The 16,591-nt window shown below is 41.3% G+C and overlaps 1 protein-coding gene across 1 annotated transcript; it reads left to right on the plus strand.

Annotated features, from left to right (window-relative positions):
• Window positions 1-1,280: 1,280 nt before the first annotated feature.
• On the plus strand, window positions 1,281-11,578 carry dnmt3ba (DNA (cytosine-5-)-methyltransferase 3 beta, duplicate a). The gene is made up of 26 exons (XM_062392310.1): window positions 1,281-1,675; window positions 1,908-2,053; window positions 2,354-2,522; window positions 2,636-4,338; window positions 4,450-4,546; window positions 4,705-4,764; window positions 4,866-4,918; window positions 5,146-5,151; window positions 5,230-5,379; window positions 6,085-6,147; window positions 6,267-6,416; window positions 6,500-6,607; window positions 7,337-7,466; window positions 7,566-7,682; window positions 7,824-7,868; window positions 7,984-8,063; window positions 8,220-8,332; window positions 8,484-8,667; window positions 8,875-8,959; window positions 9,109-9,254; window positions 9,366-9,456; window positions 9,599-9,747; window positions 9,835-9,920; window positions 10,016-10,085; window positions 10,601-10,719; window positions 10,834-11,578. The coding sequence occupies exons 1-26, from the start codon at window positions 1,552-1,554 to the stop codon at window positions 10,988-10,990; spliced, it is 4,401 nt and encodes a 1,466-aa protein (XP_062248294.1). The 5' UTR covers window positions 1,281-1,551; the 3' UTR covers window positions 10,991-11,578.
• The last annotated feature ends 5,013 nt before the right edge of the window (window positions 11,579-16,591 follow it).

A 16,591-nucleotide genomic window follows, 5' to 3' on the forward strand; every position in this document is an offset into this window, starting at 1 on the left:
GTTCTGTACACGTGCTAGCCGTACCGAGCTGATTATCCGCGGTTCATTAAGCTAGCAGTGCTGCTACTGGACAGCCTCCCCGCACCGGTCGTCCAATGGACCGCTCCCGGTGAGGTCGACGTCACATGGGCCGGGCTGCTGCGGGGATCTGAGCTCTGTGCTGGAGCTGGAGCCGAAGAGTCCAGGGTGGGGGGAGTTGATCTGTGATCGCGAGGGGAAGGACGGAGGTAAGTCTCCCACAATGGATCTTCGTAGAAAAACAGTCGCCCTGTGTAAACTTTCCTCCCGTAGAGCGTCGCGTTCCGGGATGAAGCGGCGCGTGGTGGTGTTGCACTGTTTATTGTCTGGTGGTTGTGTTGTTTCTCCCGGTTTCCTGCAGCCGCACAACACAAAGACCGGCTCATACACGGGACCCACTGACTGGATCGTGGACCCGGGGGAAGGGGGGGGGGGTGTATTATTGATTCTTTATAGACATAGTTTCACGTCGCCTCTTTGCAGTAATAACATGTATATACGCGGGTAGTCAGCTGTTATTAGATGTGTGTGTGTGTTGCTTCATGCTATTCGCTCCAATGTGTATACAGAGCAGATCTAAAGGTTGTGGCTACAGCACCGTGCTTGTGTTGTGTTGAAGGCTGACTTACAGATGTGTGTCTGCCAGGTGGGACGTGTTAATCGCACCGCCGCTTCGCCCGCGTTTGTGTTCACGTTACGTAAAGCGACACGGAGCAGTGTTGCAGCCCAAGTTTCGTTGTCAGTGAAAGTTGTGCAATTGGGACGTTCGCGGCAAAAAGGGAGAGTGGGACAACGCGAGATTTCACTGACGCTTCCTATACATTGAGGAAGGAAGGAAGGCGGCGGGGGGGGGGAAGAGCTGCAGCAGCGTGTAGGGCTCGTGTGTCCGGCAGCTAGCTCGATGTCCTCATGCAAACATGCACAACCAGCACACGCCAACAAATGCATGCGAGAGCTTGATGACATCAAGCATTCAGCCTTTATTCCTCCACCATCAGGCACACAATGGAGGATTAGGCAGCCCACCCATTGGCCCTGTCTCACCCCCCACCCCCCACTCTGAGAAGTCAGACATGGGATGGGGGGGGGGGGGCACACACCAGCCTGAATACAGACAGATGTGCTTTTAGAAGGAGTAACAATGTGATGGTTTTCCAATGGGAAAAGATAGTTTTAGGAGGGTGTGAATGGTACAAGGTCCAACGAATAATGCATTTTATTATTATGCTAAAAACAGGTGAACTGGACTCGGTTCAGAAACATTGACATGTTACAGAGGCAAGAACGTGCTGTTGCTCCTCTTCAATGACATTGAGAGAGTTGCACTGTGCTGGGCTCTGAACAGCCGGGTCCAGTTGACCTGTTTTAAGCTCTTGGATAAACCTGGATGACCGAGAATCTCCAACAACAACACAACACATTACAAACAAGAACACCGGCTGTGAATAAATGGTTGGATTAACAACATGTTTATGATGAGGTAATCTGAATTCATGTGATCATTGTTGTTGTTTTTCCTCAGAGAGCTGCAAGATGGCAACAAACCTGGTTTTGTCTCCGGTCTTCGGCCATGATAAAATCAGCAGCTTGCAGTTGGTGTCCTGGTTCAACCGCCTGCTCAAAACAAACTTCACCGATGTGCGAGAGATGGGCTCAGGTGATGAATCAGAATGGGCTGACCTACTGCAATTCTTTAGATATGCCTGATTTCTTGCACTTTTAATCATGCCGAGCCCTTACAAGCTAGGAGTACATTGGTTTTTGGACCTGGTCTTTTTTCTGGGAAGTTATGGTACCAGAGCTGTTAAGATCAGGTGTCCCGTGTTGTGTGCCATGCCTCTGTTTCGACACTTTCTGAACGCTCATAATGTGTTTGTACATTTCTACAGGAGCGTGTCACTGTCAGATGATGGACTGGGTTATTCGTGGCTCTGTTGACATGACCAAGGTGAAGTTTGATGCAAAGGGTGAGGATGAATATAAGCATAACTTCACTCTGCTCCAGGAGGCCTTCAGCAAGAGGGGTATCACCAAGGTAAGCACATTATCTCTATTGGAATAGCGTTACAGTTTCTTTTATTTTTTATTCAAATTGTTTTGTAATGTTTTGTAACAGAGAAATTAGTAGTTCCATTATTAAACTGACTCAGTGTAACTCAGGAAAATAAATAGTTTCTTTCACACTGAATAATGAAAAGTTATCACAGGATAATTTACTTTCAATTTCTGACTGCAGATATGTCCTTTTCTGTGAAGACAATGACTGGTAGTTATGTTTTAATATATTATACCCAAGTTTTCTGAATTTTAACATGTCTTCTTTGTCTTGTTTTAGACCATTCCAGTCACAAGTCTCGGAAACGGTGATCTTAAAAGCAACATTAAGATCTTGAAGTGGTTCAAAGCTTTTTACACAGCAAATGTAAAGGACTGTAACGAATACAACCCTGTGCAAGCCCGGGACGGCCAGGATATCAGCCCAGTAGATGCATCTCCACCCTCACGTAAATATAGCATTTCATTTTCTTTCACTGTGTCAATGACATATGGTTAAGATTCAATTGCAGCATTGACAGTGCTTGTGCAGTAATTATGTTTTCTCCTACTCTGTCAGCAGGTGTTGAATTAGAATCAGACAAAGAAGAGAACGGCACTGGCATACATAAAAAATACCCATACACAGAAAAGTGGAAGAATATGTTTGACTGGGCTGAAAAAAGCACTCTTGGAAAGCAATATACCTACTGCAACACTTGTGCTAAAAACCTCAAAACCTTTTCTAGAGGCCATGTAGAACTTCAGCGTCACATGGAGACTAACTTTCACTACAAACGGGGAAGAGTTTCCAAGGGTCCCTGCCTGCAAAGCCAACACTCTGAGCCGCTGCCCTGCACGGATGCAGCGATCCGCTTTATTCAGAGACACTGTTATAATGGCTCTGCCAAAGGGGAACAGGTGTCTGTGCGCGTTGCACGCCGCAAGCTGGGGCTTCAGTACCCCAAAGATATTACATCTGTTTGCCAGCACACTCCTTACTGTGTGTACATTTCCGGAGGGGAAACCGTTGGAAAGGATGACACTGTCTTGGTGGTCCTCATTGGATTCTTTGACGTAGAAGCCTCCAGGCACTGCATCCGGTTTCTGGATGCTCTTGAGTCAGAGAACGGTGCAAAGGATCAAACAGCCGTATTAGTGGGGGAGACCTTAAAGAAATTCGGGTTACCAGCAGATAACCTTGTCGCTGTCTACCTTGATGGTTATGGTGCGGCCTCAGAGCAGATCTGCTCACAGCTGAAGGAACTCAACCCGAACATAGCTGTCTTTGGAGGGCTGTACAGCATCAGTGATGCTGCTTGCCAGGCTGGAGTTAAGCAGCTCTCCAATCAGGCTCAGGAGCTGACGGTGGACATGTATGCCCACTACTCCTCCTCTTCTAAGAAGAATGATAACCTCAAGGCTCTTTTTGGCTCTATCGCCTTGGACTGTCCATCATCTTATTTCAACGCCCGCTGCCTTAACTTTTGCCTTTTAGTCACAAAAATGTTGGAAATATGGACAGATCTTGAATCGTACTTTGGCTCTTGTGACACGAATGATGACAAAGCCAAGTTAATCTGCTCCCGGCTGCGGGATCCCAAAGTGAGGGCAACGTTTACATTCATGGAGCGGGCCTTAAAGCCGCTGCACGATTTCCAAATGCATCTGCAGCCACCGGAAGGAGTTGCTCAAGCTGATATGCAGCTCATTCTAGAAGAAGCCAGTAACCTGCTGAGCACCTACACCTCCTACTTCCTTTGTCCTCAAGCTGCTGCTCGCTTCCTTGAAGAACATGATGCCCAAATCCTCAAGAACAAGACATTCCACCTGTCAAGCCCCGAACTGGGAGGGAAAGCCGTTGAAGATATGCTAAATGAGTCCGTAGAGGCACTGCCACCGTTTACTGAGGAGGTGATGTCTTTCTACATCGCACTGACAAGTTGCATTGCAGAGAAACTGCCCCTAAATGATGGGTTGCTGAAGAGCATAGCTCAGCTGTTGAATCCCCAGAGCAGGCAGAAAGTGACAGGGACAGCAGTTGGGGAGCTTGGGACCAAGCTGGGACTCTGCAGCTCCCCCGAGGAGGTCAACCAGCTCACAAGTGAATTCCTTCAGTATCAGCTGGTCGAGGAGGGAGAGGAGAACCACTCAGCAGAGGTTTCACTGGAGAAACACTGGGCCAGCGTACTGAGGGACAGCAAGCAGACAGTGTTCAGGAGGCTTGTTCTGACCCTATTGGCCCTTCCCTGTCCACCACTGGATGCTCAGCACGTTTTTACTCAGGTAAGTTTATGCTAGATCTGCATCCTCCTCTTTTGTACGTGTTAAGTTTTTGCTTGTTTAATTTAATTAAATTTAATTAATTATGTGTTTGTGCTGTATTTCCTGTCGCAGGCCTTCGGGAATGGAGACGCTGCTCAGATCTCCGACGGCGAAGCAGAAAGCGAGTCTGAGGCCATGTCCGACAGCACCATCAAAAAATACAATAACGGTAAATTTTTACCTTGATCAAATAATCTGATAAATAAACCACCTTGCATTAGATGTTGACAATGATTTATATGATGTACAAATACATGAGGAAAAGCATATAAGAAGCCACGGCATTTGACAATTTAATGTTTTTTACTCTTTTATTTTATTTTCTAGAAGTGAATGGCCGTAGTATCGGAGTGAAGCAGTGTGAAGTCAGGCTTACAAAGATAAATAGTAAGAACAATATTTCAAATCTTGTTTTGGTTGCTTTGTCTTGATGTCCAAACATAATAATCATCTTTCTAAAGCAGTGTTCTCTCTGCTTCCTTCCAAAGAGCTAAAGAAAAAATGTGATGATACACATGGCGAGAATGGCATCTTTAAAGAGGTAAACAGTTCTTCTCTCTGCCCTTCTTTTGCATTTCAGTCTAATACATGTACATAGCAAAGAAGCAACTTGGATTTAACAAGCTAAACTTGTCAATGAGAAAATGTGGATTCATTTAAAACTACGTTGCTTTTGTAAAGTGAATTTTCCACTTTTCAGTCTCTCTCATCAACTGTCAGTTTTTTTTGTTGCACTTGCTTCTTCATTCTTTCACTTGTATGATGAAGATGAAGGTGTGTGTGTGAGTGTTTTGGGGTATATCTGCATGTGCATGCGATTCGAGTGTGTAATTAGAGTGTGTTGTCTCTCAGGGGGCCAGTAGGGGAAGTTTTGGCTGGGAGAGCAGCTTGCGCCAGAAGCCACAGGCCCGTGCAGTGTTTCAGGCTGGTGCTAGCACCTGGGCCAAACCCGTAGGTCTTGATAAGGACAGCAAAAATGGTCTGGAGTCCCAAGATGAGGTGGTAGGTATACTTAAGTATACTACCAGAGTACCTTTAACAGGCCTCTTGACCCTCTGTAATGCTGATAGATTTGACAAAATAAATATCAAGGGGTTTACCAAACATATGACCAACCTGCACAGAGAGCTTCAACAATTTTAGATAACATTTGCTACCAGACTGGACCTCTGGCATGAAACCACAGTTAAGTTCCCTCAAAATTTACCACATCCTTCAATCAAGCCTTTGCATAAGCTGATAATCATAACCATGCCACATACATTAATTATTAACTCTCATTGCGATGTTAAATAATTTGTAAATTATCTTTTACTGCAAATCCACATGTGCTGCCTGTTAGTGTTGCTGAAGGAATCATCTGTTCATCAGGATTCTACAGGTCTTGAAAAACCAAAAACATCAAATGAATTTACCTCTAAAAGGCTGTGGAAGAGATTAATAAATGATCATAATTCAGTCCCACCTATAACACATCTTCATCTCAGAATCATTGTTTGCTTTGTTCAGTTTATAAATAAAACAGATTTAAAAATTTGAACAAAATAAATTTGGTAAACACCAATGAATGGCTCCCTTGCATCTTGGTTCTAACAAATTCACTCATCCATGTCATCTGCAATTAAATATCCACAACAATAGTGATGATAGTTCTTATTTCCTTTGTACCTTTGACACTTCTTTGTTCTAAATGTGGTTGACCTTTAGCCACAAGAGTCTTCTCCATCCAGTAAATCCACACCAAGAAGCCGCAGGAAGCACGTCTACCAGGTAAAAAACTGTTTGATCCAACATCACGTCAGAGAAAATTTCTTTTACATATTTGATCTGCTTTTAAAATGGAAATGTGGTTTGAATAATGTTTCTGCTTTTGTATTTGACATCTGCAGGATGGGAAAGGGTTTCTGGCAGGAGAGCTGGTGTGGGGGAAAGTGAAGGGTTTCACCTGGTGGCCTGGGCTGGTGACATCCTGGAAAACCAAGTCCGGTCCCCCGGGCATGCGGCGGGTGGAGTGGTTTGGAGATGGGATGTTCTCAGAGGTGAGAAACACAGTCCATGTGCAGAAGCTGCAGAAACAAGCGTGGAGTAGGATTCTTAACTCATCATTGCTTTCTGTTTTTAGATCTACACCGAGGGTCTACTGGCGTTCAGTGCTTTCACAAAGTACTTCAGTAAAGACTCCTTCACCTGCTTGCCCCTCTACAAAGAAGCCATCTACCAAATTATAGAGGTAGGAGAGCAAAACATTATATCCCACATGCTCTTTGTCAGATTTGATATTTTCCTCCTGCATGTCTTCATTTGAATTTTATTCTTGCTCACAAATTTTCATTGACATTGATTCTGTAGTTTGTTCTTCAACCAATTGTTTCATCAACTCAGAGAGTAGAAGTCAGTTCTTATCAATACACGCATCATTAATCAGAGTGATTATTTTTACCATTTCCTTCATATTCGTGGGGGAAATGATTCCATCTGCAATTCTCTTTTCTCTCTACTTGGGATTTTATCAGTCGACTCTGAGGAGGTTTGACGTGGATGTTTGTTATAATGATGTACAGGAGTATCTGCACCTTTTAAAAGGTGCTGTGCGGGTTTGGGCTATTACTACATTAGCATCGACAGCCGATTGTGATAAGAGAGCTTTCTCTATAGTTTTTAGATACATTTTTTGTCTATATCCATCATGTTGAAGTAGGGCTGCTCTGAGGATGTATTATAATATGTACACATAAAATATTAAATTCAATATCATCCCCCTCTTACCCATTATGTTATCTGTTTCCATAAATTCAATTCAACATATATATTACTTATTTTACTGGTCGTGTCAGCAGCCATTTGATTGTTTTATGGCTTTAACTAGGATGAAATCATTGAGTCAGGCAGACTGCTCAGAATCGCATGAGGAAACAGTTTCAGCAGCATTTCAGAGTTTGTTCACACCTGTTCTCTGCAGTTGGCAGGTGAGCGATGTGGGAAATCCTTTGCTGTGGCTGAAGGTGATAAAGAAAAAGAGCTGAAGTTGATGGTGGAATGGGCTTCTGAAGGATTTCTGCCTTCAGGACCAAGCGGATTCCTACCTCCTGGTATGAAAACATTATAGTTGTTGGTTTAAACCAGTAGTTGCTGTAAAAAAGAAAAGCGTATTGAAAACTTCCTTCTTTTGTCTTTTTCTGATCTTTAAGATTCTGCTTCACATGCTGAGACTTCTGACTCGGCCCAGTCCGACTACCAGCCCCCAGCAAAAAGGAAATACGTGTTTAAAAACAAGACAACTGCAGTCGCCATCACCTATAGCAGAGGTACGTGTTATATGTACACAATCATGACAACAGAATAATGGGAGGAAACATTTAGAGGAATCCAGATGATTCAGATATTCTCCTGTTATTAGCATTATTATGTGTTTCCTATGTGTGATGTTGTAATATTTCACTTCACAGAATCAATACCAGAAAAGCTCAAGGAAGAAGGAGTTACCATTGAAGGTACGTTTTGTGTGCGAGTGTTTGGAAAATGTTTCTTTGATGCTTAGTTGGAAAATGATTCTTTGATGCTTAGTTAAAACTCTCAATTCTAAAAGGCACTGGCTTGTTATTTCAGATCTGTGTTTGTCTTGTGGATCATCTGACATTGAAGTTTCTCACCCACTGTTTGAAGGTGCTCTTTGTCAAAAATGCAAGGTAACCTAACAACCCCAACGCTCTACCTTTTTGTCTACTTCGGTGTGGTTTGCTTTGCTCCATTCCAGCCCAGTTTGTAAATGTGTAACCTCCATCCAAAACACGGCTGCCATTAACATCCCAAATGCTGCAACACAACATTGTCGCTGTTTGTAGGTGAACTTCTCAGAGACACTGTATCGCTACGACGAGGATGGCTACCAGTCGTACTGCACCGTGTGCTGTGCTGGGCTAGAGGTCATTCTGTGTGGGATTGCCAGCTGCTGCAGGTAAAGACAACACTTGTCGCTGCTGTGAGCAATTTCTTCGACGTTTACAGAGAAGGGATCCACAGTCCACAGTCTCTGGACTAAATGTGTAAATACAGGAGGGAACTACTTTCTTATTCTCATGGTATCTGTTGTTTTCTCTATCTCCCAGGTGTTTCTGTAAGGACTGTTTGGAAATCCTGGTGGGCCCGGGAACCTTTGACCAATTGAAAGATGTGGATCCCTGGAGCTGCTTCATGTGCAAGCCGTCGCAGTGCGCAGGGAACCTCCAACTCAGGCCAGACTGGAGCGTTAAGGTTCAAGACTTCTTCGCCAACAACAGCGCCATGGAGTTTGTACGTGCCACACTCTCCTCCCAGTACAGTTTACAGTTGACTATAACTCAGTTACAAAGCTTTACTACTAGTCGTCAGATCTAAATATTCAAATTTTGAAAAAGACAAATGATTATAGTTGTGTATAAGTGTTTCGAGCTGTGTTTGCTGTTTAATAACTAATTGTAGAAGTGGTGCTGAAAGTTGTGTTTTCACTTTTTATCACAGGAGCCTCACAGAGTGTATCCCTCCATCCCTGCTGACCAGCGCAGACCAATCAAAGTGCTCTCACTGTTTGACGGCATTGCAACAGGTTGGTTCATCATGTTGAACATAATTCATGTGAACTCCTCTCTTTTTGTTTTGAATTAAACAATCCAGTCTTTGTAGTGTTTAGTCTGAACATCTCACTGAAGAGTGCTGAAGCAAATGTTGGTTTTAACGTGTGCGGCGTCACGACAGGATACCTGGTGCTCAAAGACCTGGGTGTCAAGATGGATCGCTACGTCGCTGCAGAGATTTGTGAGGATTCCATCGCTGTGGGGATGATCAAGCATAAGGGAAAGATCGAATATGTCAATGACGTTCGTACCATCACGAGGAAACATGTGAGTACAAGCGCCAGCGAGATCACTACACGTGTAGTTTGTCATTAAAGTTCACACCAAGAGGTTTAAACATTGTATAGAAATATGAACTGAGGTGGTCGTGTGTTGCAGCTGGCGGAATGGGGCCCATTCGATCTTCTGATTGGAGGCAGTCCATGTAACGACCTGTCAATGGTCAACCCTCTCAGAAAAGGATTGTTTGGTAAGAAGCTTCCACTCGTCTCAAACCAAAAGAGTTCTGCTAAGATACTGGTGGACATAATGTCACTGTAGGTTTCAGCATCTACACACAATGTAACTCTTCATCTGTACTCACACTCTGTTCTTATCTGATGGTCCTGCAGAGGGCACTGGGCGGCTCTTCTTTGAGTTTTACCGCATTCTGGCCATGTTGAAGCCGAAGGAAGGCGACGACCGTCCGTTCTTCTGGTTGTTTGAGAACGTGGTTTTCATGAGTGCCCACGACAAAGCAGACATTTGCAGATTCCTCGAGGTTTGCTCATATTTCATTATTAGTGAAAGTATTGGTGCTACAATTCCGTTTTTACTGATCATTGTTTGGTTCCTTTTGTTTTTCCAGTGTAATCCTATTCTCGTCGATGCAGTGAAAGTCAGTCCCGCTCACCGAGCACGCTACTTCTGGGGGAACCTCCCTGGCATGAACAGGTACACACTGATACGCAGTCATATTCCTTTTTCATGGGGAGGTTCTCACTCTAAAAAAGGTGTTGGCTCACATACCTATTTGAATCTGTCTTCAGGCCTCTTTCAACATCGCTTGACGACAAAGTGTCTCTCCAGGATTGTTTGGAACTCGGACGCACGGCAAAGGTAGGAACTTTAAAGGGGACATATTATGAAATTTCCACTTTTGTAGTGCTTCTACACGTTAATCTTGGTATGTGGCATGTCTACCGTCCCAAAAACTCTGGGGGGAAAAAATTCCCACGATTTGTTGTGGTTCCTCTATGTCAGAAACGATACGCTAGAGTGCGTCAAATGGGATTACGACCGAAATAAATTAAATTTGCTGCGTTGCTGACAGATAGGAACCTGAAGTGTCATAGCTCATAAGTCATAGCTGATAAGAAGCTCCATGAATCATGATGGTTTACTGTCTATTTAAGCAAAACCTTCATCCCTCCATTCATTTTATGTCTTTCAGGTTTAGGTTGTGTTCATTTAAATAATGATAACATCAGATATTATTGTTGAACACCACTGGGAGGTACATAAGCAACTCAATAAGCCATTTTTTCCCATCTGGTTTTCCATTTTACTTTCATACTTGATGTACTTTAAAACAATTCTTAGATTAAATATTAACTGATCATCTCTTCCTGCAGTTTGACAAAGTCCGCACCATCACAACAAAGTCTAACTCCATAAGGCAGGGGAAGCATGGATCGCTGCCTGTCAGCATGAATGGAAGAGAGGACTACCTGTGGTGCACTGAAATGGAACAGTACGTGTTGTTCAAATCAACATGCTCTTGTATATATATTGTTTTTCGATGATGCTTTCAGTTATTTTCCTACGTGTAACATTGAACAATTTTGATGTTTTTTCATTTCTTCAGGATCTTTGGATTCCCCAAACATTACACGGATGTGAACAACATGGGCCGGATGCAGAGGCAGAAAGTCCTGGGTCGCTCCTGGAGCGTCCCCGTCATCCGCCACCTGTTCGCCCCACTGAAGGATTACTTTGAATGTATAGAACAACCTCAGAAGTGAATCTTCCTGTCAGAGCAGCAGCGGTAAACCTTACTGCCTTATCCTGCCCCTCGTTTCTGGGTTCACACTTTTCAAACTCTCCAATCTTATTCTGAAAGACCTAATTTAGTGTTTACTATTTAGAATTTTAGAAACGTTTCACTCATACAACTCTTTTAATCCTGTGACTCTTCCACCAGCAGCCTCTGACACTTCCCGGTTTCAGGTTCACTTTGATAAATGATGGTGCTCTGATCAAACTGTACTGATGCTGAACACAGATCTGTATCATGAAGAGACTTTAGTTAGCTGGTTCTCTTTGGGCTTACCGCTGGTCGACCATTACTAGAGGCTGACTCACTTTAATTAGGTTAGTTAAGAGTTTAATATAAAGTTTAAGAGCAATAATGCGATTCATCATTTCTACACAACCGGACCTCAACACTGACAAAGTTTTTCATGACGTCACTCGTGATTAAGTTGAAGTCGAGACACTTTTAGTGATAAGTTAAATTATTGCTGAGAGAAACAACCATGTGTCCACTCTGAGGACTTTTAACAAACCGGTAGTTAATCCTGTTTTCAGTAAGGTTTGTCCTTAGTCCAGTAAATTATTAACATTATTTTTACATTATCAGTGAATTGGACATTTATAATGTGTGGTTGCTTGTAGTGTTGAATCTACAGTTGACTTGACTCTGCCGACTCCCTCAGCGGTTTTAGAATCTCTCAGCTGATTGTTTTGGTTCACTATCGCCCCTCGTTGCATCTGTTGTGGCGGTTTTAATTGGAAAAGCTCAGAAAAGCCACTGTTCTCTACCCATCCATCACAAAACGACAGACATGGTAAGACATGACATACAGAGCCAGATGTTTCCCTCGGGAGTTTGGATAAACTTATCAGGTCACCAAAAGTGCCAAAACATCACAGATTCAAACTGCAGAACAGGTTGATAAAAACTCATTAACACTAAACTTTAAATATGGGCTTACCTTTCATTTGTGGGTATGACTTCTCAAGTAATAACCATAATCATTATACTGTTTACTCAGGATCCATTTAGGAAACCCGGGAACCTGCCCGCTGATCTCGCTTCATGATACAGGTCTCAGGTCTCTACCTCAACACAGACTTACTGCAGTTACACTTTTTATCTTTAATTATTTATGTACAACAATGTTAACTTGGTTTTCTGTCTGTGTTTTTTTATTTTGTTTTAACATGTAATCTTACCAGAGATTTTAGGTCTAATCCGGACAAGGTTTTATACATTTTTAACCAAATTACATTCATCCTGCTACGGAGCACCAGTGACTTTGTGCTAACATTTAGATTTGTATCTATTTTAAGGTTTGTTATTTATACATAGGATACCTGTACTTTAAAGGAACACAACAGTGGTTTTGCATGTTGGATCCCTTTACTAACCAAATGTCGGCAAAAGCTTGAAATAGTTTTTTTCATTATTGTGGTAAAAACATTTAAAAACAACACTCAAATCTTCCTCAGGATCAAACACAAAGATAAAGTTAAAATAGTTCAAATACATGTACTACACAGGGGGATTTGTTGGTTTTGTTTTACTTTTTTCAATCAATGTAAATACCAGGGCTGCAACTACGATTATTTCCATAATCACTACAACCTTTGATCATTTTTTCAATTAATCATTTTGTCTTAAATGCCAAAAAACTGTGAAAATTGTCTTAAAATCTTCAGTTTTAAGTCTTGTCATCAAATGACCTGTTGCATCGAGCAAATCACATGCACTCATCCAAAAGAAGACGTCACCTTGGACCCTTCAAAGATGTGAATAGGCATTTTTTCAGTATAATTCATATTTGAAAAATAAATTAAACAATAAGAGTTAGGTGCAGCCCTGCTATAACTTGAAAGAAATAAGTTATGGTTTGTTAACTGTACTGTCAGCAGTAATGTTTACTGTCACTCTGATCTCAGTCAGACATTAATATGCACCATTGTTATATCTTTATTTTTGTTTACTGTGACTTTGCCTAGTTTTTAATTCTCATACAACATTGTCATGTGACCTTGAAGTAGGATTTTACTTACACCAGTGTTTTACTTAGTTCAGATGAGGAATTTTTTTAACTTTTCTGAAAGTTACGATTGTGTTGCTGCGTCACGTGTGAATCACTGTTGGTTTTCCTGTGGTTGACCATTTATGACTTTTCATCATGTGTAACGTACTCATCTGTGAATGCTGGACAGACCTGCAGTGAGAACAGACTCTTTCAGACAAGGTCGACACTTTTACCTCATCGATCTTTGGGTCATCCGGTTTCCTGACGGTGCTACGCTAACGGTGCTAGTCCTGCATGTAAAGTTGGTATTTTTACTTGTGCCCTGATTGGCTCCTTATAAAAGTGAATGTTCCTGTTAGGTGTTTTGTTTTGCCCAGTGCTGGTTCTTTAATTGTGTGCTAGTGACTTATATATATTAGCGTTATATATTTCGGTTTCCGCGCTGAGAAGAACCAGCCAGGACGTACTGAATAAATGTATGTGGGATTTTTACTCGGGGTATCACTGAACAAGTGGGGCTTGGGTTTTATGGCCAGACATGTTGTTTTGTTTATTTGCTTTTTTTGCTTCTATTTTAATTTGATTCTGACAAATTTTGTCCAAAAAATACAATTTCACAGCCCAAAACACATATATTTATATATTTGATTAGATTATTTTTGACTAATAGATTTGGCCTTTTCTAAAAATCTGTATATGAATATAGTTCATAACCCTAATTATGGAAAGCATGCTGAAAAGCCACTGGAGTTCAGTGTCATAACACCAGCTGATTGAACTGGATCTATGCTGTTGTATAAATCCAGTGATTATGAACATGTCCAGATGTTTAATGTGGAAATGACACATTTTTCCACCAGAGCTCCAAAGTGTTAAAAACTCTGCTGCAGTAAAACATTTGGGACGTGCAGAGAGTTTTATTATCAAGCTCATCAGCTTCCTGGGAGTCTGCGTCCCGTCACGGCTGTTAAACATGGATGAGACTGTGTTTTACTTCATTGGTTTTAATCCTCACGATATCATCAGTACTGTTTTCATAAGAGTTCTTGGTTCATAAATAAAAAAGATAAAACTAAAACATCAAACAGTTGTTACGGTCTGTTAATCGAAAGTTCTGGTGTCCAGTTTGTTTCCTCGTTGATCATGAAGTTAAACTGATTCCAAACAGTGTCACTATAACAGACTGCTCTGGAAGGCAGTGTTTTTAGATTTCCAGGAATTGTGGGTCCCTCCAGTAGAGCGTGTGCACTTTATATCAGTCTATGGTCCCACTTCTGTAGCTTCAGACCTTGTGTGACCATTAAGGGTTGGTGGTGACAGCTCACACGATAAAAGAAAGAAAAAAAGTAAGGCCAACAACTCTACGCAGTAGAGAAACACATAGAAGAAATATTGTCTGTGAATAAATCAAGAGGTGAAGATAAATCAAAGCATTCAGATTATCAACACACAATGTTTCACCATGTTGTCTTGGAACAACGAAACACCAGACAACCACAGAGAGTGCTGGGTCATTGGTCTTTGGTGGACATTCTGACTGGAGTCTTATGTACAAGGGGGGGGGGGGGGGTACTTATCTCTGTTAAAGGGCCCATTGACTCATGGTCAGTCTCTACCCTGACTCAGAACGGGTAGAACATTGATGGATACATTTTCTATATAAATAATTAATTAGTTAATCTAAGTTATTGAAATCTCACTGAGTCACTGAACGTCTCCTGTGTTTCAACAGCTCAAAGTTATCACCAATGTTATAAACTACAGCTGCGTTACATGTTTAAGACCTGGCAACATGTCAGCATTTCATTTAGTTTAAAGTTTTTGTTTGAAAATATTCTTGACTGCACAGTTCCGTAAAGAGGTGAAGGTCATTTGGAGGATGAGGCTGAAGTTTCCCAGGGTTTCAGTCTCCTCTCCATCTGAGAAGGAGTTGCACTCTGGTTGCACGGTTTGATGTCCAGTTGTTTGGCTCCTGGCACCTCCTTCCCTTCCTGAATCAGTCGCATCACCTCAGCAAAGGAAAGCTGGCTCACCTCCGACCCTGCGGATGTTTGACCGACCTGGTTGTTACTGAGATCAGAGTCTGAAACTGAGGGCGTCTCCTGCTCCGTCTGTGTCACAGGAGCAGAAGCAGAGCTCCACTGTTTGTAGCTCGTTCGGTCGATGGGCTCAACAAACCTGGTGACAACCGAGAGGGAGAGTTGGTGAGATAAACATGTAGCAGATCCACAAACTGTAGAAAGAGAAAACATGAAAACATCCTCCCAAAGGTGAAACAGCTTTTATGTATATTCTGCTTTTTAATCTCTATGATTATATGTGTAATACATGGAATAAATGTGTACAATATATTATAATATAATACATGTACAATAATATATATGTAAAATATAGTATAATGCACGAATAATAAAATACGTACAATATAATATAATACATTTATAATATAAATATATAACAATTTTATATAATAACAATATATTATATACAATTTATAATATAATTCCTGTATGTATAATACACAATAATATCTGTATAATACATGTCTAATATAATATTATTTCATACAAAGTTATATGATATAATATCTCTAGAATACATGTACAATATAATATAGTACATTTATAATATAATATAACTCCAATGTATACTAGGTGTATAATATACTCTAATGTCTACATGTACAGTGTAATATAATATAATACATGTCTAATATAACACAACAGCAGCAGCAGCGACCTGTTGTAGAAGAAGAGTTTCATGTCTGGAAGTTGACTCTTCTCTCTCTTGTTGTTTGACTCCTGTAAAACTTTCAGTCCTTCCTGAAACTTCTGATCAGACTCGAAGTCGTAAGATTGAAACCTGACGAAAACCGACTCCATGTCGGCTCCGCTTTGTTTACCCTCCATCGGAGATTCACTTCCGGGTTCTCAGCCTCTGTTTGGCATCAACAAATGTGGTTAAAGACGGAACAGCTGAGACCGAGAGAGGAGGGCCGAGGCTGCAGCGCCTCCTGTGGCCACTGTCTACAACTTTTTATTTGACCTTTATTTAACCAGGAAAGTCCCATTGAGATTAAAAACCTCTTTTCCGAGGGAGTCCTGGCCAAGAGGCAGCAACAAATAACATATGTACACTCACAATATTACACTCACAACATATAAACAGAAATTAAATTGATAAAAAACAGTTACAAGTAAATTAAAATTCATAAAAAACATCTACAAGTAAAAGACTGGAGGAAGAATTGAGGAGTTTGAAAATCTGAGGAAAAAGATTTACTTCAAGTTATGAGAAACATTTAACATTAATCATTAATAGTCATTATCTTGTACTTCTTGACACATTTTCTTAATCTCAACATGTGATTTAAAAAAATAAAAAGTGAATCCATTAATTGTGCCAAAGAATATCAAATATATGAAATGCAAATATTGCTATTCGAACAGTGAGTTAAAAGAAATCACCAAAAATACTTTGATTGTGTAACATTAATTACTCGTGATTTTCATTTATTCACCTTAATTAACATCAGTGCAGTTGTTGTATTGAACTTAGTGTATGTGTTTGTGAACA

Source organism: Platichthys flesus, chromosome 7 (genome assembly GCF_949316205.1).
Source record: "Platichthys flesus chromosome 7, fPlaFle2.1, whole genome shotgun sequence".
Taxonomy (NCBI): Eukaryota; Metazoa; Chordata; class Actinopteri; order Pleuronectiformes; family Pleuronectidae; genus Platichthys; species Platichthys flesus.

Excerpts from the sequence above, each read along its gene's own strand:
- dnmt3ba (XM_062392310.1), top strand. The coding sequence starts at position 1,552 with ATGGCAACAAACCTGGTTTTGTCTCCGGTCTTCGGCCATGATAAAATC. Across the intron at positions 10,086-10,600 it reads AACTCGGACGCACGGCAAAG|TTTGACAAAGTCCGCACCAT; the intron begins GTAGGAACTTTA and ends CTCTTCCTGCAG. Across the intron at positions 10,720-10,833 it reads TGGTGCACTGAAATGGAACA|GATCTTTGGATTCCCCAAAC; the intron begins GTACGTGTTGTT and ends TCATTTCTTCAG.